At 40.7% G+C, this 22,522-nt stretch overlaps 1 protein-coding gene across 1 annotated transcript in view; it reads left to right on the top strand.

Annotated features, from left to right (window-relative positions):
- LOC141788242 (protein diaphanous homolog 3-like) overlaps positions 1 to 22,522 on the top strand; it is a 176,637-nt gene that overhangs the window by 50,228 nt on the left and 103,887 nt on the right. The window contains exon 17 of the mRNA XM_074667124.1: positions 6,795 to 6,909. Within this exon, the coding sequence (XP_074523225.1) occupies positions 6,795 to 6,909 (115 nt within the window). The remainder of the gene's footprint in view (positions 1 to 6,794; positions 6,910 to 22,522) is intronic.

The raw sequence follows: 22,522 nt of genomic DNA on the forward strand, positions 1-22,522 counted from the left end.
CACACCTCCCCACTGCTTAACACCCGTACCATACAACATGAAACAACACTGACAATCCGTACGTGACTTTAACCTTAATGCACATACAAAACATACATAAACAGCACACTCCCCGCCTGATGTGGAACACGTCACCCAATGAGTCCATGAAATTCCCTAGGCTTCTGGGGGAAGAAGAAGTACTGTCTCTGAAACAGGTCTTTGGAAAAGTGAAGTCCCTCCTGGTTTGATGACTTTTACCTCAACTTGGCGTACCTTTCCGTCCTTGCCAGGGAATGTCTGTGTCACCCTACCAAGAGGCCATTCGTTTCTTGGTACTTGGCTGTCCTTGAGCAGGACTACACTTCCTTGCTTGATATTTGGATGAACAGACTGCCACTTTTTGCGCACCTGTAGGGTTGGAAGGTATTGCTTTCGCCATCTGTCCCAGAAGGTGTTTGACAGGTGTTGAACTTGCCGCCACTGGTGTTTATAAAGATCTGATGCTCCAAATTCACCCACAGGAGCAGGAAGAGGGTTGACTTTCTGTGTGAGAAGAGCAGCAGGTGTAAGTACAAACGAGTCATGAGGGTCGGTTGTCACAGGAACAAGAGGCCGAGCATTGATAATGGCTGCGACTTCGGCCATGAAGGTCACCAGTACTTCATGAGTGAGTCTGTCTTTCAGCTGGAGGAACATGGAATCCAGAATCCTCCTTGCAAGTCCAATCATTCTCTCCCAAGTTCCACCAAAATGGGAGGCATGAGGAGGATTAAAAGTCCATGAGCAACCTTGATCCGAGAGGTAACTCTTCACAGTTGGGCTGTGAATGTTTGAAGGTATCTTCAAATCCTTACAAGCACCCACGAAGTTGGTACCCCTGTCAGAACGAATGTGCTTCACTGGACCACGAACTGCAAGAAAACGTCTTAATGCGTTGATGAAGCTGGATGTGTCAAGAGACTCTATGACCTCGATGTGAACGGCTCTCACACTCATGCATGTAAAGATGACAGCCCACCGCTTATTATGTGAAAGGCCTCCTCTTGTCCTGCGTGAAGAGACGATCCATGGACCGAATACGTCCAGCCCGACGTTGGTAAAGGGAGGCTCTGTGGATAGACGATCTGCAGGGAGGTTGGCCATCTTTTGAATGCTTGTTGGAGCTCGAAGCCTTCTACAAATGACACACTGATGGATGATGCTGCTCACTTTCCTCTTTCCACCAACGATCCAGAAGCCAGCAGAACGAACAGCTCCCTCAGTTAACTGTCGGCCTTGATGTTGGGTCTGCTCATGGTACTGCCTGATGAGTAAGGTGGCAACGTGATGTTTGCCAGGTATAATCAAAGGAGTTTTCTCACTCTGATCAAGACTTGAATGATGAAGGCGACCTCCAACTCTCAGAAGACCATGTTCATCCATAAAGGGGTCAAGCGCTTTCAGAGGGCTGCTTTTTGGGATCTCTGCCTGCTTTTGGATGCACTTGATTTCTTGACTGTAGACCTCTCTCTGTACTGTTTGAATAATGATCTGTGCAGCATGACTAGCTTCCTCTACGGTGACCTCAGCTGTGCAATGATGCCAGCCCTTACAAGGACTCTTTGGTGTCTTCAGGGCTGTGTTGAAGACTCTGACAATGTGCACAAGGCGAGTGATGGCACGAATCAAGGATTTCCAAGAGGAGAACTTGGCAAATCTTTGACTGCCAAGTTGCTTCGAGGAGGACACTGTATGCAAAGTGGAAATGAGAGGTCGGATGTCTGGGTCTACACTAGGATCAACCAGTTCGTAAGTGTTCTCAAATGCCTTTGTTTCTGGCAAAGACAGAAATAAAGGTCCACTTAGCCAGTTGGTATCCTTCAGGTGGCCTGCTGGAACAGAACGTGTTGCGTGATCTGCAGGATTCTGGTCTGTTGTCACGTAGTGCCACTGGTTAGGATAGGAAGATCTTCGAATGCGTAGTACCCGGTTACTGACATAAACATAAAAACGCCTGGCTTCGTTGTAAATGTAGCCCAAGACTACCTTGCTGTCTGAATAGAAGTTTACTTCATCGAGTTGAAGATCTAGCTCTGCTGAGATCAAGTCTGCTAGCTCCACAGCAAGCACTGCTGCACATAGCTCCAGCCTGGGGATCGTGTGCTCAGGGCGAGGGGCCAGTTTGGCTTTTCCCATTACAAATCCTACATGACTGGTGCCGGCAGAATCCGTGACCTTCAGATAAGCTACTGCAGCAATAGCTTTGGTTGAAGCATCAGAAAAAACACACAATTCTCTTTTGACAGCATCTGAGGATGAGGTTTTTGTGTAGGCTCTTGGAATGGAGAGGTCAGACAGTCCTGTTAAAGAAGCTTTCCACGACGTCCAAGCATCCTCCATTTCTTGTGGAAGTGGCGTGTCCCAGTCACTATTCTCAACTGTGAGTTCTCTAAGGATTGCTTTGCCTTGGATAGTAACCGGAGCCACAAACCCCAGTGGGTCATAGAGGCTGTTGATAGTAGACAGGACACCTCTACGAGTGTAAGGCTTGATCTCATTGGAGACACTGAAGAGAAAGCAGTCAGTTTGAAGGTTCCAGTTGATTCCCAGACTGCGTTGAGTTGGCAGCATGTCTGCACCAAGGTCCAGGTCTTTAAGGTCACTTGCATGGTCTTTGAGTGGAAAGGCTTCCATGACCTCTTTGTTGTTTGCTGCAATCTTGTGAAGTCTCAGGTTTGATTTCAAAAGAACTTCTTGTGTCCTTTTTAACAAGCTTACTGCAGCCTCAACGGTAGGTAGAGACTTTAGCCCATCATCCACGTAGAAGTCTCGCATCACGAAGTGCTGAACATCGGGGTCAACTGAGAGCTCGCTGAGCTGAACTGATTGGTGCAGACAATGAATAGCCACTGCAGGTGATGGCCTATTACCAAAGACATGCACTCTCATGCGATAATCCACAATGTCCTTGCTGAGGTCGTTGTCCTGAAACCATAGAAAACGTAAGAAGTTCCTGTCTTCTTCTCTTACCCAGAAACAATAGAACATTTGCTCTATGTCGGCTGTGAAGGCAATTGCTTCCCTTCTGAAACGAATCAGCACACCTAGCAGTGTGTTATTTAAGTCAGGTCCAGTTAACAGCACATCGTTGAGTGACACACCGTTGTACTGAGCACTGGAATCAAACACTACACGGATTTGCTGGGGTTTTCTTGGATGGTAGACGCCAAAAAGTGGCAGGTACCATCGTTCTTCATCTTCGTTGAGAGGAGGTGCTACCTCCGCGTGACCATTTTTCAGCATCTTTTCCATGAAGCCCAAGAAATGGTCCCTCATTTCAGGCTTCCTGTCGAAGTTGCGCCTGAGATTGGTGAGACGCTTCAGTGCTTGAGGCCTGTTGTTTGGGAGCCTTTGACGTGGAGACTTGAAAGGCAAAGGTGCTACCCAACTGCCTGTGACATCCCTCTGTAGTTCATCATCCATTATTTTCATGAAGGAGGCATCCTGAATTGAAGGTGCAACCTGGTTGTCATCTCTGGTACACTCAAACACTGTGCATCCCAGGTGATCTGCCTCACAGCTTGATGTCCTCTCAGACGATGTTGGGGGGCACTTGGCGACCCTGTTGTCACAACACTTTTCTTTGACGTGAAACACATTCGGACATGGATCAAAAAGAGTGGGCCGTTTGTGCTCTGTGGTATTGGTGTAGAAAGTGCTGATTGTTGCTGGTTTGTGGACACTTCCAAGACATACATTTCCCACAATGACCCATCCAAGATCTAACTTCTGAGCATAGGGTTGATTGTTTGAACCATTCACCTGTTGGCGGACTTTATGAACTCTGATAATGTCCCTTCCAAGAAGAATCATTATTTCAGCTTGTGAGTCCATTTCTGGAATAAAGTGTGCCACTGACCTCAGGTGTGCATGACATTTAGCCGCGTTGGGGGTCGGTATCTCGTCCCTGTTATTTGGGATATCACTGCATTCAATGAGACTGGGCAATGGGATCCTGACAGTTCCATCCAAAGATTCCACCTCATAACCACAGGCTCGTCTTCCCCACGACTCTTTTACTCCGGCGCATGTTCTCAATGTGTAAGGAGCACTTTGACTTTGGTCATCAAACACTTCAAAAAACTGTGAGCGAACTAATGAACGGTTGCTTTGTTCATCCAGTATTGCATACATTTTTACTGCTTTTTCACTTTGTCCAGTAGGATATACTTTCACAAGACATATTTTGGAGCAAGACTTGTCTGTTAGATCTTCACCACAGACTTTTGTGCAGTTGTTTGTGACATGAGACTCAGTTGGGTTGTCTTCCTCCCCGCCATGCTCTTGAGCAGGGTCTCTTTCTTGAGCCCAGGGTGCAGGTCCCGGATGAAGCGCTGTGTTATGTCTGTCGCTCTTACACTCAGAGCATTGAACTTTGACTTGGCAGTTTCTTGCTATATGGGAAACTGAAGAACAACACTTAAAACAAACATTTTTCTCTTTCAGGAATGCCTTCCGCTCTTCAATGGGCTTTTCTCTGAATGCACGACACTTGCGGAGAGAGTGTGGTTTCTTGTGTAGGGGACACTGTTTATCAAAGTCTTCTGATACCTTTGAAGGCTCTCCTGTGTCACAAACCGCTCTGGGTGATACCTCAGTTTTGTGTACAGAGACCTCACGGAACTTGTTTGCTTTCCATGTTGATGTTCCATGTCTTTCTACCTTCAACGGCATGTCTGTGTGAGAGTTTAGATTGAAACTTGGATCGTTTCTAGTTCTGGCTTCCTGCTTTATAAAGTCAACAAAGCAAGCAAAGGGTGGATAAGATACACGATATTGCTGCTTGTAGGATGCACCAACTGATGCCCACTTCTCTTGCAGATGAAAGGGAAGCTTTTGAACAATTGGATTAACTCCTCTTGCTGTGTCAAGGAAAGAGAGCCCAGGTAAGTCTCCCTCTGCCTTAGCTGCTTGCAGTTCCATCAACAAGTCACTCAGTTTTGTTAATTTAGCATAGTCTCGGCTTGTTATTTTTGGAAAGCCATCAATTCGTTTGAACAGTGCATCTTCGATTACCTCTGCTGAACCAAAGGTCTGATCAAGTCTGTCCCATGTCATTTCCAGTCCTGCTTCTGGATTGTTGATGTGAATCGCTCTTATTTGTTCTACTTGATCTGCAGACTCTTTACCTAGCCACTTTAGCAGGAGGTCCATCTCCTCGCTTGGTGTCAAATCCAAACCTACTGTAGCAGTTTGAAAAGAACGTTTCCAAGCTCTGTAGTTCTGAGGCTTGTCGTTAAACTGAAGTAAGCCTGTTGCGACCAGCTCTCGTCGGGCAAAGTACCGTACTAAGTCATTCACGTTCAAGCCACTGTCGTTGAAGTTAGGAGACAGAGAATGTGAAACATAGTTGCGTCGATACACTGGAGTGGATTGGTCTCTTTCAAACCTAACTGTCCGTGGCTCAGGAGTACACTCTTCTTGAGAGGCGTCAGACTGATGAGCTATCAACTGAGGAGTGTCCGTCTGTTCTGAAGTGAAGGGCCTAACTTCAGGTCTGAGACGAGAATCTGTCAAGCTGAAACTAGGGCTTGGCTCTTTTTTGTCTGGGGTACTCTCAACATGTAGCTGTAAGTCTGTCCTTCGCTCCTGAGCTTGGTCAATCACATACTGTTCCGTACGCTCCGAAGCTTCTAAAGGAGTGGCGTATGGGTTAACATTTGTGCTTCGTTTCTCACTGTAATCATCAGCAGCAGCTTCAAGGGCTTCTGCCTCAGCAACAGCTGCAGCTGTCTCTTTCCTACACTGCAGCATGTCCATGGATGCTTCTAGTTTTGCCTTTTCTAACTTGAGCGTTACTTCCTCCTCTGCAAATGCGAGGCGCACTTTTGCTGCTTCTGCTTTAGCTCTGGCTTTTGCTGCAGCCGATCCTGTTGATGACGTACCTGAAGCACATGACGCTCTGGAGCGTGTCTTGTAAGATCCCCCCTCAGCCATGGCGTAGCCTACTGTTGATGTGTTGCTTTACAACGTTGTGGTTATCATCTACCGGTGGAGTGTGATGATGTTGGTGGTCACCTGCCAGATGACACTGCGTTGTTTTGCCCACCAGAAAGCGTGATTTCACTGTTCTGTCCTCGATTTATGTCCAAAATAAATCTTGACAGACAGCTAAACTCTTCGTTGCATCAGATCAGCTGGAGACGTTGCGTTGCTGTCCACAGTTTTATTGATTGTAACAGAAGTGTGAAACTACAAAATAAATAAAGGACACAATACGTTTTATAATTTCTCTAAACAAACAACTACCAAAACATGCATATGAACAGAAATGAAATATCAATAATCAACATACTCACGAAGCTTTCAAGGGCACCGAACAACATACTCACAGCACTGAACTCCTCTCTCACTTAAATATTCCCCTGCCACAACTAAGACCCTCCTACGTGAAATAACACACCTCCCCACTGCTTAACACCCGTACCATACAACATGAAACAACACTGACAATCCGTACGTGACTTTAACCTTAATGCACATACAAAACATACATAAACAGCACAAAAAGATCTGAACTTGGTGATTTATTCTGAGTTGAAACTCTTTTTTTTATTACAGTGTTTAAGTGAAAAGCTGTAACATGAATGTGGGGGCTGACACGTCCTGCATGTTCATTTTGAACACATTTCTTATGCTCTAACACATGACTCCTGTCTGAGCAGAAAGATGTATTTTTAATCTTGACATTTCTACCTGTAGCCACTGTAATCTTTAAAAACACACAGTGGTGTACTAACTAAATGTGCTGGACTCTGGCTGTGTGTTTGCAGATTCGTCCCCAGGAAATGTCAGAAGGCTGTTTCTGGGTGCTGGCTGACGAGAACCAGTACGCAAAGCCAGAGTTACTCAGCAGGGTTGCCCTCACTTTTTGTTCACAAAGAACAGGTCAGATTTTACACAATGCATTTCATCCTTGCTTCCGTGCACAGCAGTGTTTTTCATTTCTGTTCTGAATTTGACTTTTTCTTTCCCTTGTTTTCCTATACAATCATTTCTCTGTATTTATCCTCTCAACAATTTGTCTTCCATCTTCTGTTTTCTGACTCATCTTTGTAGCATTTAGGCTGAAATTATTGCTGTGTTCTAGAAATTCTTGAGTGTTTAAACAAGGAGGAAAAAATGAGAATGAATTTCTGCTTCTGTGTCGTGCATCTGTGCTTGTAAGTAATTGGCTATGTGTCTTCATTTAGGAGAAATTGCATGACAAAGATACAGCACAGTGCTTTTACCATCCCCTTAGGCTACTGTTGGTAAACAAACTGCTTTTCATCACTGGCAGTAAATGGATCTCTGTATGACAAAATCATTCAGTATTTGTCGGAGTTCAGTTTGGTCCAATTTCATGTGCTGATGGAGGTCTTATAAACTCAAAATGAACTAGAATACTGATTTTTCAATGGCTCATTTGTTTCAAAGTTTCCTTGGCCAATATCATCCCTGATGTGCTTTGTGATGTACTGCTGGAAGATATGGACCAAAAAAAATCAGCACACTGACAGCGGTCTCTGCTTTTCTTTCCTTCTCTGTCTTTCTCCATTTTATTTAATCAGGGTAATATCATCTAAAACCAATCTATAGCAAAATTCACTTGGTCAAACATCAATTAATGATAAATTTATATCTAAATTTTTACTTACATCACACCTAATGTGACATTGCAGAATCAGACGCCCCACGTTTGGTTTTTAGTTGGCTTTTCATACTATTTTTCGTAGTAATGCTCCTTGATAGCACGACATCCTCACGCATTAGTATTACTGGCAAGATGTGGAATATTCATGTACAAGGTTGTTGGAATGATCAAAGCAAGAGCAAGAGGTAGTATGAGATGTTATCAGCCTTGTACTCTCCCGTGCTTGGTCTATTAGCCCCTTCCCTGATGATTTATTCACGTTTCGTGTGTTTTCTTTCTTGTCTCTGACTCAGCTAGCTTACGCCAAGTTGAATTATTCATCCAGGTGTTATCTACCTGTCACAACTCTATGCTGCTCATCTCGAGGCACACAAGACCCCCTACACTCAAGTGCACCCTTGTTCCCCATTGTGAAGGTGCTGCATAATGGAGGCATATTTAAATAGCAAACAGGTAGATCAACAGTCAAGCAGGTGTTCCCGAGAGAGGACGAAAGGAAGGATGTCCATCAGCAGGCAATTTCTGTTATGGTAATGGCGCTCAAACTGAACATGTTCACACACAGCATTTCATTTATAAAAAAACCCTCACTATTCATCAGATAAAGATGAACTCATTAGCCCCGCTTCTCTGCGTTATGACAGCCAACGAGTTTTCTCCCACTCCTGCCACTCCTTATTTTACCTTTGGTGAACAAGGCAGGATATTTTGACGAACTTAAACCATCCAAATCACTGCTCTTTGTCTAGTCCCTCTTGTTTCCTTCTGTCCCAGTGAAGGTTTCAGGAGCAGCATGGTTGATGAGTTAAGCCATCGGACCATGTTGCTCCCACTGCAGCGTGTCACCCAGTATACGTGTGTGCAGACGCGCATGTGAGCTTGTCCTTTTATTAACAAAGCCGTGTAGCATCGTGTTTCATCTCACTTAAGAGCAGCAGCATCTGGATCAGCATTAAACATTTAAGAGGACAGCTCATGAAACAATATTCACGCTGTTTTTCCTTATGAAAAATTCATTTTTTTCCCCTTGGAACTTCCTTATTCTTTTGTGACGCATGCTGTTGTTTTTGAACACAATCCCTGCCATTCTGTATACAAACTGCCCGAGTTGGATGGTGACCGGGAGCTGTTTGATTAGTGTCCATAATTGTTGTATTTTGGAAGACCTCATCTTAATCAGTTGTAAATAAATAACTGTTTTGTGTTATTACAAAAAAAAAAAAAAATCAGTGAAGGCGAAAACACATTCAACCATGGTTTAAACAACTTCATTTGGAGATACTGGTCAATATTTATTAAACACAGTGACAATATTCACAGCAGTAAGAAGTTTTATGGTTCCTGTGTTTATCTATTCAGAGGGGTATGGCATTTGTGGCAAAGGGTCACCACCACTTAAACACACATCTTTAGTGAGCAAATTGCGATAAATGGCTGTTTTTACTTTGAGTTAAAGGTCAGAGCAGACAAAATTGAATAAGACTATACTGAATTTATGAGATTTCTTTGCTCTCTTTTTAAGTCTGGGCTCATTAGCTGTAAACCTTTGATATAAATGCCCCGTCCTAAACCGTACAGATTAATAGAACCTTTCAATTAGAGAAAAAAAAACTGGTGATGAGGCGTCATTGTGTAAAGATTGTAGGGTTCTCAAAAGGCAATTACAGATTAGCATCAAACACAAGAGATGTGACAACTCATTCTGCTTGTTATAGAAAGTGAAAGTCTTCAGAAGAAGGTGGTAACGTGCCAAAGTGTAATCATCATTTTGGCATTTGAAAGGTTGTACATATTCAATTATTATCCAAGGCAACTTTGGGGATATGTGTTCTATAGAGCGCAGTTTGCAAGGTAAATCTCTTCATAATATCAACCAGGAAAGGTAATTACACCTCATATGCTTTCAACAGATTCATATTTTGAGCAGACTAATTTACTCTTAATTTTGCTGTGGAAAAAAGCATCACTTATTTATTAATTTTGGGCTTTAAATAGCTATTCAAGTCCATCCAAAACAGCTGTATAAATCTACATATACTAAACAATTGCTGAAATTCTGTTTTTTTAATGACTAATCTTTACCTTTTAAAAAGGAGGAACAGATTAGTAAGAGTCACGTTTTCTGCTTCATGTTTGTCCTCAAGTCTTCTGTTAAAGCTCCATTTTATTATCCTCTCTTTGGGTGCTTCTTTTTAGGCTTTATAGTAATTGTGTTCCAGTAAAGTCCTTACAATGTATGTATCATATTGACGTACCAAGGAGTTTTATTGAAAATACCCTCTTTCAACTTGTATAAGATAGTTTCTTGTTAAACTCTTGGCTCTGCCAGGTGTTGAGAGATAAAAACTGAGTGAACCTTTTTTTCATTGTTCATGGTTTCTTCTCAGAAGCTAAGGTCAAGAAAAAGTTCTCAACCCAAGCATTTTACTCTTAACAAGCAGTCCTTAGGAAGTCACATTAATGATTGTTTCTTTTTACAACCTCATAGCTTATCTCTTTTATAAGCAGCAACATTAAGCTCCAAGGCTGACATCACCTCCAATCATTCTAGTAGCTGAATGTTATGTGTTTGGTCTCATTAGCCGAGTGAATGTTACCCATTCTAAAATCTCTGTGCCTATAATTACTGAGGGCTTTAGCCATGGCCTTGTTTTTGTCACTTGACACAGAGAGGCATGTTATTGGTTCCCAGATATTGATATAAGAAATAAAATCATTGAAACATTTTGCTCAAAAGTTGTGTGCACAGCATGCCAAACGACCTTGGAAAGATTTTATTAGACTTAAATGCATGAAACATGACCCTGCTCTTTGAACGTGTTTGGCAAAATGATAATTGCTAATGAGTTTTGCACAAAACGTTACAGCAGATGACGACACATTTGTGACTTGTTTTACCCCCAAATTTTTTTTTTTTTGGCCAAGCTTCAGTGAAAGAGGTTAAATATTTACCTCCCAGTGTTTCTAAGATTTGACACAAAACGGCTTGTCTTAGTAAGGTCGATCATTTTTGAGGGCTGTGCTCTGGTTGCATTGTCTCAACAATGGCTGGATTATTTAAAACCAAAGACGCCACTCCAATTATGTCAAAGATCCCTTTCTACTTTGAAAAATACTTTATAACCAAGAATGTTTGCTGGGCTCAATTTAAGCTCCCCTACAGTGGTTAGGGTTCAAGTCAAGTCAACAAGAAGTAAAATATTGGATATGTTTTCATGATGTGATGGTGGCAGCTGTACTTGAGAGCATGAAGCTACAAGTTGGTGACAGCGAAGCTAGATTATTGCACCATCTTGGGGTATATCTACTTTACCTTTCTTGGTATTTATGCTACTCTCATACTGAAATCTGTGTCTGTTCCGTGTCTGCCCCGTAGTGTGCTCTCTTATCCATCAACTTGCGCCAGCCGCTTGTTCAGTCTAGCACATAACAGGACAACCAGACACCTGGAGTGGCAAAAACACGAGTTCCCACAATTCCCACGCAATATTGAGCCTCTCTCCATTCATTTTGGGTTAAGACCTCAAACCTGTGGGCTCCCAGCATGGCTCTGCGTATAATGACCATTTGTTGTTGTAGTAAATGGAAAAAAATCTAGTGTTGACACAATTTATTTCGTTTTGTCCAGCTTGATCTGCTCTTTGCAAATTGGTGTATTGTTGCTCTGGCATCCGGCAGAGATACAAGGCTTGGGTATCTGATCTTGAGTACTCCAACCTGTCTGAGCTGAGATGCTGCCAGAACGCAGGGCACAGTCAGAGCAGTTTGACACATTGACAAGAATTGAAACCTATTAGATCCAATGCCATGACAGAGTGTAAATGGACCAGAGAGGAATCTGTTGTGATTTGGCCTTTCTACTGGTTAAGTCCTTTCACCTGTACAGTGTTAAAATGAACACTAGAAGTGTTCTCTAGCAGTGAGGCCAAAATATTTGGAGCTCCTCCTATTGATTGGCTGCAGTATGGATCATAAACCCTGGCTCCTTCTTGTTAACAGATGGAACAAACTGTAAAATTACATCATACATCAATGAATATTTGGATTGTTTTAATTAGTTTTTTGATGTTGGAATAAGACAGCCCACTTTTAAACTTTAAGATCAGTTTTGATTTTAAACTTCCAGCATTAAAAGGCATTATAAACTTCAGGTACTGAACAGAATCAAGGAACAGCAATCCATGCCTCCACATGCTCATGATGCAGCCATATTTTTTAGTTTGTTAAGCATTACTACTGTCAGGAGGAATGCTGCAACAGAGGCAGGTAAATACTGTATTACAGGTCTGATTGTGACCCACTGAAGGAAATTAGTGTTGGTGGAAAGGAGGGTTGTAAGAAGCTATTTCTTAACTCGTTTCAAAGTAAGGCCCTCCTCTTTGTGCTGTTAATTTTGAGAAAAGCACCGCATTCAGCTTCTCTTCTACAAAACCTATGAATTGATATCTTTTAGACAACAGCTCCACAGGCCAAGGCAAACACAAAATGATTACAGATGGTTATCTCTCTTAATATTTGATGATTATAAACACTGTATTTACATTATTAGAACTGCTACTGAACTGGTACTTTAAATGGCACAGCTTTTTCCAGCCCTGCTATTCTTTTTTAAGATCATGTTTCCTTCTATGTCTTACAACACAGCTACCACTCAGTGAGTCACTGCATACAGGTGGACAGCACGCTTTGTGTAGGATGATGCCTCTGTGTCTGTCTCCTTTTAGGTTCACACAAAAATGGAACTTCCCATCAAAGAGTGAGAAATAGGAGGTGAGGAGTGAGTCTGTGGTTAGGTGAGGGAATGTCAGAAACTCAGCCAGCCCCTCAATATTTCTCATGCTTGCCTTTTGAGGCGAGTCATTTCAGGGGAATTGGAAGGAATGGTTTGAAGAATTCTTTTTTCTCCCTACAGGTAGTCAAACAAGAAAAAGAAACCAGGTTTTTTAGAGCCAGCAGTACCATGGTTGATGTCGCTGCTTGTGCTGCTCCTATAGTAGTCTTTAGACCATTCAGACGGTCTCCTTAAGCTGCATAGCAGAGCAAGAAATGTAGGGTTGGGTATGTGAGATTTGACATGGTTTCCTCAGAGTTTGTGTCAAAATGAATCCCTGTAATTTACTGTATGATCACTACTTATTACCCGTATAAATGCCAATTTTCCTACTTTTCTTTTAACCTTGTCAGTCTAAGTTGTTGCAATTCTAGGAACACAGCTCCATTACTCCTTACTGGATTACTGTAATGTTGCTGTCTTTACTTACAATACCGCTTAAAGGTTATATCATTTTATTCCAGGCTGATTAAATCTCATATCTCAGGCAGAGCAACTTTCCCAGAAACAGAGATAATGTGACTTGAATTCTTTTTTCATAATTGGCTGGTTAATGCAATATTTATGGGTTAAATTTTATATTACATTCCCACTAACACTGACAAATTGACAACAACCCAGGGAAAAGAAAACATGCTGAAATTGTTCTGGTCTGCCATGCATTCACAAGTAAATTTGTTTCTTTATCTGCTTTTTAAAGACAGTCAACTGAAACAAAGGCTTTTGCAGATTATTGATGGATTTATTTTCCAGACAGATTAAATGTGATTAAACAGAATTCTTTCTTTGTTTCAAAGACAAATGAAGATACATATAAGGTTGCTGAGGATTCAACTCAGCAAAATGCTGTATTTGTGTTCTTATTAATTCATTACTTGTTTATTGAATCACATATTTATTAATTTATGTTTTACTGGAAAGGTCTATATTTAGCCTTGTTTGGGCTGAGAAACAAGATAACAAATTTTTCAACTTTATCTTTGAGCTGAAGTTGGGATAGGTATTTCTGCATGTGTAATGTTTTGAATTTTAGTCAGTTACCTGATTAATACATGTTCATGCTGCTGGTTACTGCATACAAGATGTTGCCAGAGTATTGTTTTGAAAACATATAAGAGCATAAAAACCATTAACTGTAAAACTGTGAGACCACCTCATACTCACTCACTGTAGTATATAGTTTGTCTCCTTCATGTTAACAGATGGGCCAGTCTTAAAAGTAAAACTTACTCATGGTTTCTGAAATCAATAATTGTTGAGTCTGACTTCTATTTTATTTGGGAAATGCAATTGTCATTCGTTCTTTTAAACCTTAAAAAGGGGTAGAACCTCTGTTGTCAAACGCTTGCTCCTGCACACATAATTCGCAGCATGAGAACACTGACACTGAGAAACACTGCATACATTGCACTTTCTATGACTAAGTGACATGAATAGAATAGAATAGAATAGAATAGAATAGAATAGAAAATACTTTATTTATCCCCGAGGGGAAATTCAGGAGTCACCGCAGCATTTAAGAAAACAAAAGTAAGAAAGAGTATAGAAAGTGCAAAAAAAGTCCATAAGAAATTAGATGACGACATCCCGTCCACCACTCGTCCACCACTCTCCGGCCCAGCCAGTCTCCACCTCCACAGGGTCCAGGACTGAGCCTCCCCAGAAGTCTGTTCAGTATCTGTCTCCTGGATCCTGTCTGCTCACAGCAGGTGAAGCTCCTCCAATGTGGCGCCGGCGTCCGATGTCAGCTCCGTCAGCCACGTCCGTGAACAGCACGATGCCGCTGGGTTAGCACAGCTAGCTCGTCCATCCTACCGGAGATAGATCCCATGTTCCCAACAACGATGGATGTAAGGACAGGTCCACGTCGTCTCCTCCCAGCTCACATCCGAGAACCAGCACGTCGTCCTCACCTCCTCCTCCTCAGCTCGAGGGAAATCATCAAGCCCTACACTAGTTAGCATTGACATGCTACAGGCTGCTAACAGCTAATTTTGCATGTAAACAATGCAGCCATGGTTACATGTAGGATCTCCAGACAAACACAGGAGAAAAGTAGTAAAAAATATCGCCGAAGCCACAAAAAGTTTGGTGTCCGTGACCAACAATGAACCATACAAAGTGATGATCCACTCCAAATACAAAGATTACGAAAAAGAGACAAAAAAATTACAAGAAACGGACAAAGACGAGAGAGCTGCTGCAACAGGCAGCTACTTGGGTAGCGCCTAGCAACGGAATGGGGAATCTTTGCTGTTTTATTGATGAGTTAAACATGGGTTGTGTTAATGAGAGGTGATGTTTTTAATGCACAGCTGCAAGAGCTGACCCCTAATGCAGTCTTTGGCTTTGAATCCATAATATGTTAACACTTATTTCAGCCGAGTTTAGGCAACATTCTTGGACAGTGAGTGGAGATGATGGCGTTTTATTCATCTCTCCATAGTTCAGTCAGCGCTCTCCATGGGTTTTACCAATATAATGTTAATGATATCATTTTAATAGCATTTTATTTATTAAAACTCCCTGAATAATGAGTTTGCGTAAATTATTCTTGTCCATTAAGACAAATGCCTGAACATTTTCACTCACATAGTACACACGCACACACAAGCATGCAAGCACACACACGCACACACAGCTCAAAAACTCTCTACCCTTTGCTGAGCAAAGGCTGTGTTAAAGTTTTGACTGCCTCTTTGAGCACTAGTTATAAAGTTTTGTAAAAGTGGAGCTGTCATATGACAGAAATCATTCACCCAGCTCTCAGGTCCTGTGTGAATAGTGAGGGGTTAACTAAAGTTAATCTATAGATTCAGGAGCTAAAGGTTTCTCTTTGTGTGTAAGATTCACAGATGGTAAATTTAACAGGGCTAATGATGGTATTATGTCATCCCCTGAACTCTCAGCTTATAGATGTTGCCTTGACATCTGGAGGCTGTAATTGCTGTCTTTGCGGTTACTGTTCTCTACTCTGAGGATGAAGACGCTGAGGTTAAAAAAGACTTTGGCTTTTCTGAGCTTCATCAAGACACTTCAAAAGAGAGTGGAGTGAAAGTGGAATAAGCCGGAGCACCATTGTAATTCATTGTAACTTATTGCCTGCTGACCCGTATAGTGAGCTATGGTGAACTTTCTGCAGAAATCTGCATTTTTATTGAGATCTCTCAACTTTTATGAATGTACACTCACCAACTGAGACTTTTGTTGACTTTTACAAAGGTATGTTTTTTAGAAAACCACATGAAGAATTTTGCAGTGGGGTTGATTATAGAAGGAAATATTCAGCACCGAGTTTTACATCTTTAAAGCTTGTGGATTATTTTTTCTCCCTAACACATCTCAGGGTGTATGAGGACTCCTCTCTACAACTTTGCTTTCCTCTTGCTTCTAAACTGCAGTGAATGTGGCTCAAAACACTTGTTTTAAATATGTAAAAGACCTGATCTTCACTTACAGAAGTCAGTATGTTAATACATGCAATGGGAGCATCTCATTTGTATAAAATAATGTGATATTTAAGTGAGGGAACAGAGGCTCTGACCTGCAATGTCTGGTGTGATTATGAGACTGTCATTAAATATTGATGTCCTTGGTGGCTCAAATTACGCAACACAGCGAGAACATTAACACTATTTCCATGAATTGTCGGCTCTTGTGATGTTGTAATTCTCACTCACAGTAAGAAAATTTGACCCTGATCTGTTTTTTCTTCTTCTAGTACTTTTATGATCTCAACAGTGAAACTTTCTTATTTAATGCTTCTAAATCTCTCTAACTTCACTCTGTATTTAGTGCAAAAGTTTCTGTTGTCCCTTTGAGTAATATCATGTCAAGAGTAATGCTTGCTACAAATATAACTAACTAGCTTTTTTTCTTTCTCTTGTTTGCTCTGTCTTTGTATCCCTCTAACTTTTATCATGCTTGTTCTGCACACTGCTTTTGCTGCTTGGCCGCATGATCTGCCTTCATGTTTGCGCAACAGAAACCAAAGGTCAGTAATTTGTTTGCTTTCCTGAATTTCTTTCCTCTCAATTGCTTCTGTTTGTTGTTGGCACACTCAAACCAAATTTTAATGTTAGATTTTGACATTTAACCTGCAGAATAGTATCACAGGCATTAACGGTGTTAAGCAATATAGAAAAATAATCTCTTAAAGTGTTTGTCTTGGTTTATTTCTCCACATGATCATTGCAGTGCCCTTTTTATATTTTTCACAGTTATCAACCCTTTAATTTAAAATTTATGAGGTTTTCAAGAACAGCAATATCTTCGAATGAAAATAACAAATACAGTATGACTCAGGAATGTCTCACCTTCAAGTTATGGTTATGAAATTGTAGGTTTTAATGCCAACATATGAAGAACTTTTTAAATAACCACTATTCATCTTTGCTAAAAACAAGGCAGAGAAAAATCTATAACAAAACACTTTATATTAACAGACAAAAGTCACAGCTATGTCTGGCTTACAAGGAGCATGTACCCTAAATGTCCCGGGGCTGAACTTGCCTCTCACTTTATTGTTTTGTGGTAACTTCTACTACCATCTCTCTTTATGAAGTTGGAGCTTTATTTGCCTCTTTGAAACAAAGTTTGAAATGAAAAAACATACACATTTTGGTGAAACTCAATATACGATGGGTTTTACAGGAGTATTGAAGTGCTACTGCTACTGAAGCTACCACTTGAGTTGTTGCTTGTGAAGTGACTGTGTATAGTTTTTGCTCTCCAGTTTAAAATATTCGCACAATTCTATCATTTTAAAGTGTCTATGCATTTGCTCTTCATCAGATTTGTTAAGTTTAATTTGTTAAGCTCACATATAGAAAGTAATCATTCAATGATCCATTCATTCATTTTCTGAACCCCTTATCCTGTTCAGGGTCGTGGGTGGCTGGAGCCTAAGGAAGTAATCAGAGTGAGATAATCTGATTACATTTCTGATCTCTGATGGACTTTGATACCACAGTGTAGAAATGCCAGTCATTTGTAAAAGACCTACTGAGCTTCTTAGTTTGCCATGACTTATAAACAGCTTGGATGGTTTTTAAAAAAAGTTATACTATGGCCTAGCGGCTACAGGTGGGCTTTGAGCTTTCTTTTTGACAGCTATGGGGCGCCAGTTTGTCATGTGAGCTGGGCTGTGTCTCTGTTGGGGCGAACAAACGATATAATATCCTCTAGACCGCAGATTTAGAAAAAAAATTCACCCCTCGTACAGCGTGTGCTGATAACAAAACTAGCGTTTCAGACTCAAGCCATTGTTTTAAACCAGCCTGTAAATATGCTGTTTAACGCCATAAAAGTCTGTTTTTTGGCTGGGTGTGTACCCAACTTCCTATTTTTTTCTGCAGCCAGCCTCAAGTGGATCCTTGATGAACAGCAACTTTTAGCTCTTCCGCATAGGCTTCATTTTTCTAAACTGGACGTTGCCCCCCCCCCCCCCGCTCTGAAAATCTGAAGCCTGTGCAGAAGTGTTGAAAACTGCTCTTTCTTTTTTTTTTTTTTTTTTTGAGAATCCGCTTGAGGCTGGCTGCAAAAACACAGAGAGCCATTTCCATCCTAACGAGAGAAAAAAAATGTTATTTGTAGGGACTTTAAACAATTACTGATCAACTAATCAACTGGTGCTTGGGTTACAATGTAATTCAATGTAATGTCAAATTAACTGCTATTTTTTTGACAAAAACCTAAACTTAATCTTTATTACTTTTTGAGCATTTCTAATAAAAGGACTTCGAGGAAGAAAAAGAACATCTTATAATGAAACAAATTAAGTGCACTGAAAATTGTTCTGGGACATTGAAACATTTAATTTCATTAAACTGTGATGTAAAAAAAAAAAATCTCAAGCCCTTAGAGCATTTCAAACATCAAATGTGCCATAATTACCTTTTTCTTAATCATTTTAAGAGACAAATTATTATTTTTGAATGCATACATTTGAATCTCTTTTCTTCAAAAGAACAAAGGGGAGAGATAGACACCACTGCTCTTCACTCAGCATATCCACTCACTGAAACAGAGAAGTAGAAAAAAAGTGAGAAACAAACAAGCAAGTGCGGTGAGTGGACGCCCAGAGAGAGTGCTGACAGCTCTCAGAAATTTCTGTGATATCGCAGATAGCCCCTGGAGAAGTTCTTTAGATGATCAGTGTCAATAGAGGAGATAAAACATGTATATCAGGGGCTTTCCTGTGGGTGTTTGGAAGAAGAGAGGGCGAAAATCACAGAGTGTTTTAGAGACACCGGCAGGTGGGAATTGAGGGATGTGTCGAACCTGTCCCCCTTTTAACGTGCTATTCAAGTCGTATCAGCAGTTCTAGCAGCAGTGAGGATGCTCTATTTATATTCAGCATTCAGCCCCACAGGTAGTTTTTCCTCCCTCCCATTTTGACTTGTTTTATTGGGCTTTTTTGCACAAGACTTTATTTTTGATTCAATTTTGTGGAATAATTGTATTTTCTCAGTCATACTTCATACTTACAGTGGCTTTAAACAATGTAAGAGTATTGATTTCATTTTTTTTCCTTTTAACCCATTTTAACATCTTTTCAATTCAATTCTAAAAAGAAAGCTGGCTGAAGAAAATGTATAAAAAGCTTTGATACCCAATTCAAAGGGACAATATTTAATATTTAAACCTATAGATAATGGCTACCTTTCTCCCATCACACCTCTTGCATCAACTTTTCATAAATAACCAGTTTGGTATCACAAATTGTAGAATTCTAAATTCTAATCAGAATTTGGATTTTATGTAAAACAAACCCACCATGATTCATTTTTTTCTCACCAATGGGTTTAATGTACCACATTGTATGAACCAGAAATTGAAAACCACCAGTTTAAATTAGCGACAACCATCACTGATAATAATCATGCATGAGTCTGAAGTCTAGCTACAGTTTGCAAAGTCTGCTTTTTCAGCCTCTTGCCATTCTTAGGAGACAATGCGACCCTTTCCGAGTACAACATTTTTTCAGTAATGCAAATTCAGTACTGCCTGTCAAACTTCACATGCTACACAGATATATTTTGTTACACTCCCAACACGGTCTCAGCAGATGCATCTTGGCTGACATCTAGAATGAACCGGCTCATTCTTTCTTTCTCTGATTGTTTATGAGGAGAGGGCACAGAGATGGATTCTTTGCTGTAGTGCTGGAAAAATGAGCAACAGCATGAAGAGAGCTGCCCTTTCCTTGGGCTTCTTTCTGCTAATAAATAACACCCAATTAGACGAAACCCTCAAAGATCACAAAATCAGTTTGCCATTTCTATCTAAGATACCGACATCTGTTAATAACCTTCCTCTCCTCCAGAGCCACAGCACTGCAATTTGAGAAATAGGGAAACAGCGAAAATTAAGGGATGTGAAAGATCTTAGGTGCTAAAAGTTTAGTGATGCTAATATCTGTTTAACAACTCTTCAGTGGCTGTCTTTTATTTTGTCTGTCTTCTATAAAAGGGAAGATGATGTGAAATTATCAGAAAAAAAAATCTTGGTATTTTTCCATCTTTAGTTATTAAGTCTTATTTAGAAAAATAACAAAAAAAATGACTACATCTACTATGGAACTTCACAACTGTGTGGGAAAATAAAAACAAAAACAAAAAGAATCATAAATACACATGAGGATTTAAATAGACTCAAGTAAAACAGTTTACAGTTGGTAGAATACTTCTGTCTGCCAAGTAAGTTCAGGGGTTGAAGGCCAACACTTAGCCAATGGCAAACTCTGAACAAGTGTTGCAGTAAAAGGAAAAACATGAAGGCATATTACACTTACCGAATTTATAATATTCAGCTGGCAACATTACAGTAATGGGCTCTCCCGGCTACAGCTGTGTACTAACCTCGGCACAAATGTAGCACTGGAACTGTCATTACTAAGTAACCAAAGCACACGGCTTTGAGTGGTGGGTGATGCAGGGACTGTGCTACGTGATCCACTTTTAATTCTCAGACCAGTTCACAAATGTGTGCATGCACCTGATTTTCGGAGAAATTGCATTACTTTAATCTCTGCAAATGGAATCATAATTATACCTTCAGTTGATCACAAGTAATCAGTCTTTTTTTTTTCTTTTTTGCTTGACATTATCCCTTTGGGCACTAAGGTAAAATAAAACACCACAGGTTAAGAAATTATTCAAACTCTTAATCATTGTATCTTGACTATGACAACCAATTTGTTATTGTACATTTGTTAAGCAGACAAAAATTGTTTATTTTTTTTACTTGGTTTTAATTAATTATTCCAACTGATGGCAAAACTCTAACAAGATGCTTCACAAGTGACCCTCTTTGCCTTTGCATGACAGCTTTGTTCTAAGTGCTTATCAGGCCCTTCAGATCACTGTAGCCTGTCAAAGAGGAAGTCGAGGAAAGTCAAGGCTGCTGGCATGCTGTACGAGATAATTAGACACCCTATTTTCATGGGGTTGTCATGGCTCAAGCAGGAAGTGTATGGGTGTTGTCTGTGCAGGCACACTTGAAGACTACTTGATGGCAATTCTGGTAGTAATCTTTGGACAGGCCAAGTTTGAATACCATAGTGAAAGCTTCTCTCTGGAAGTTAAGACCACAGTCAGAGCTTACAGCTTGTGGTGACCTGTCATCTTCAAGCTGATGTCACACATTAAACAGTCATGATCATTCAAAGCCAATTCAAGTCTGTGCTTCTTCACTTCAATAAGATTTGCACTGCCTCTAAATTGGAACCTCTTAACATATCCATACAGTGACTGTTAATCAGCCTCTCGAATGCAAGGTGGGTGTATTTCTCAGAAAAGCTTTTGAGCTCCTCTGTGCTGAAAATGTGGTAGGCTTTGAATTACAATGAGACAATAGGAGCTCAAGAGGTTTGTTGACACCATCATTGAGGATTTATAAAGAGATCTCGGATGAGAAGAGGAGGGGATGAAAAGTTAGTAGGTGGTCATTTTTGAAATGAGATGCCCACAGGAGGCTAAAAATAAGCAAACTATCCCATATTTCCTGAACTTATGGTTTTGAGAGTAATCTCAAAAACCCACAGCTAAAGTGACCTAATTAGCGCTGTCTCCCATTCATATGGGAAACAGAAAAGATGAGAAGGACCATAGGAAGCCTTCAAAGGTGTGAGGAGTCCAGTTGTGAGCATCGCAGACAGAATTAGCACTTTAAGTAACTTCAAAAGCTTTAAATATAGTCTGTTTTGAATCACGATGATAGCAGCAGGATGTCCCTCTCATGATGTGTTAGAGGTATTATTGTTCCCGCTGTTATATGTACGCGTTCACATCACGGTGGACTTTTCCATCCTGTGTCTCTACCCCTCTCACACTCTGTCTCGCTTGCTCTCCCCTCTTCTCTGCTTTTCTCCCACTCTCTTTATGTTTTTGCTGTGACATTTTGAAGAACACCATTAGTTCTATAATGACTTTTCATGTGGCTGCAGAAAATTTGTGCCATTACGAGAGCTCTCATCAAATGCATAATCATTAAAGGCTCTTTTCATTGTGTTTGAAAGGGGAGGTCTGGATAGGTAGTACACACTGTGAACAAATCTGTATTTTTTCTCTTTTGTACAGTGTCCAACCTACTATTTTCATACACTTGTTCACATTTGCACATAGAGCAGACACGTTCTGATCAGAATGTAATACTGGTTTATGAAGACACTGCTTAAATAACAGCAACCACTGTCCCCACTATTACCTAGACTTGTGATTTTTTTTTAAATTGAAATGCCTGAAAATGCCACATTTCAAACAAAACACTCCCACTCATTAACCTCACTGGTGCTCCCCTTCCCTTTTGCTCTTTTGTGAGGTAAACCTCTCCGTTCTTTTCCTCCTCTGTTGTTTTCTCCTCTCTTACTGCTGCTTCAGTTTCTCAAGCATCAGCACCTCAATTTATTCCCAATTTGTGTTTTTATATTCTCATATCACCAGAGTAATGGGCTGCCTCGTTAAAAGCATATTTGCTTTTGCGACTTTATTTTTCTGCGGTGATTTTTCATCCTCATGTGTAGGATTGTGTAT

This window comes from Halichoeres trimaculatus, unplaced genomic scaffold, assembly GCF_033239565.1.
Source record: "Halichoeres trimaculatus isolate MK-OKI-2021-1 unplaced genomic scaffold, fHalTri1.1 fHalTri1_scaffold_3, whole genome shotgun sequence".
Lineage (NCBI taxonomy): Eukaryota > Metazoa > Chordata > Actinopteri > Labriformes > Labridae > Halichoeres > Halichoeres trimaculatus.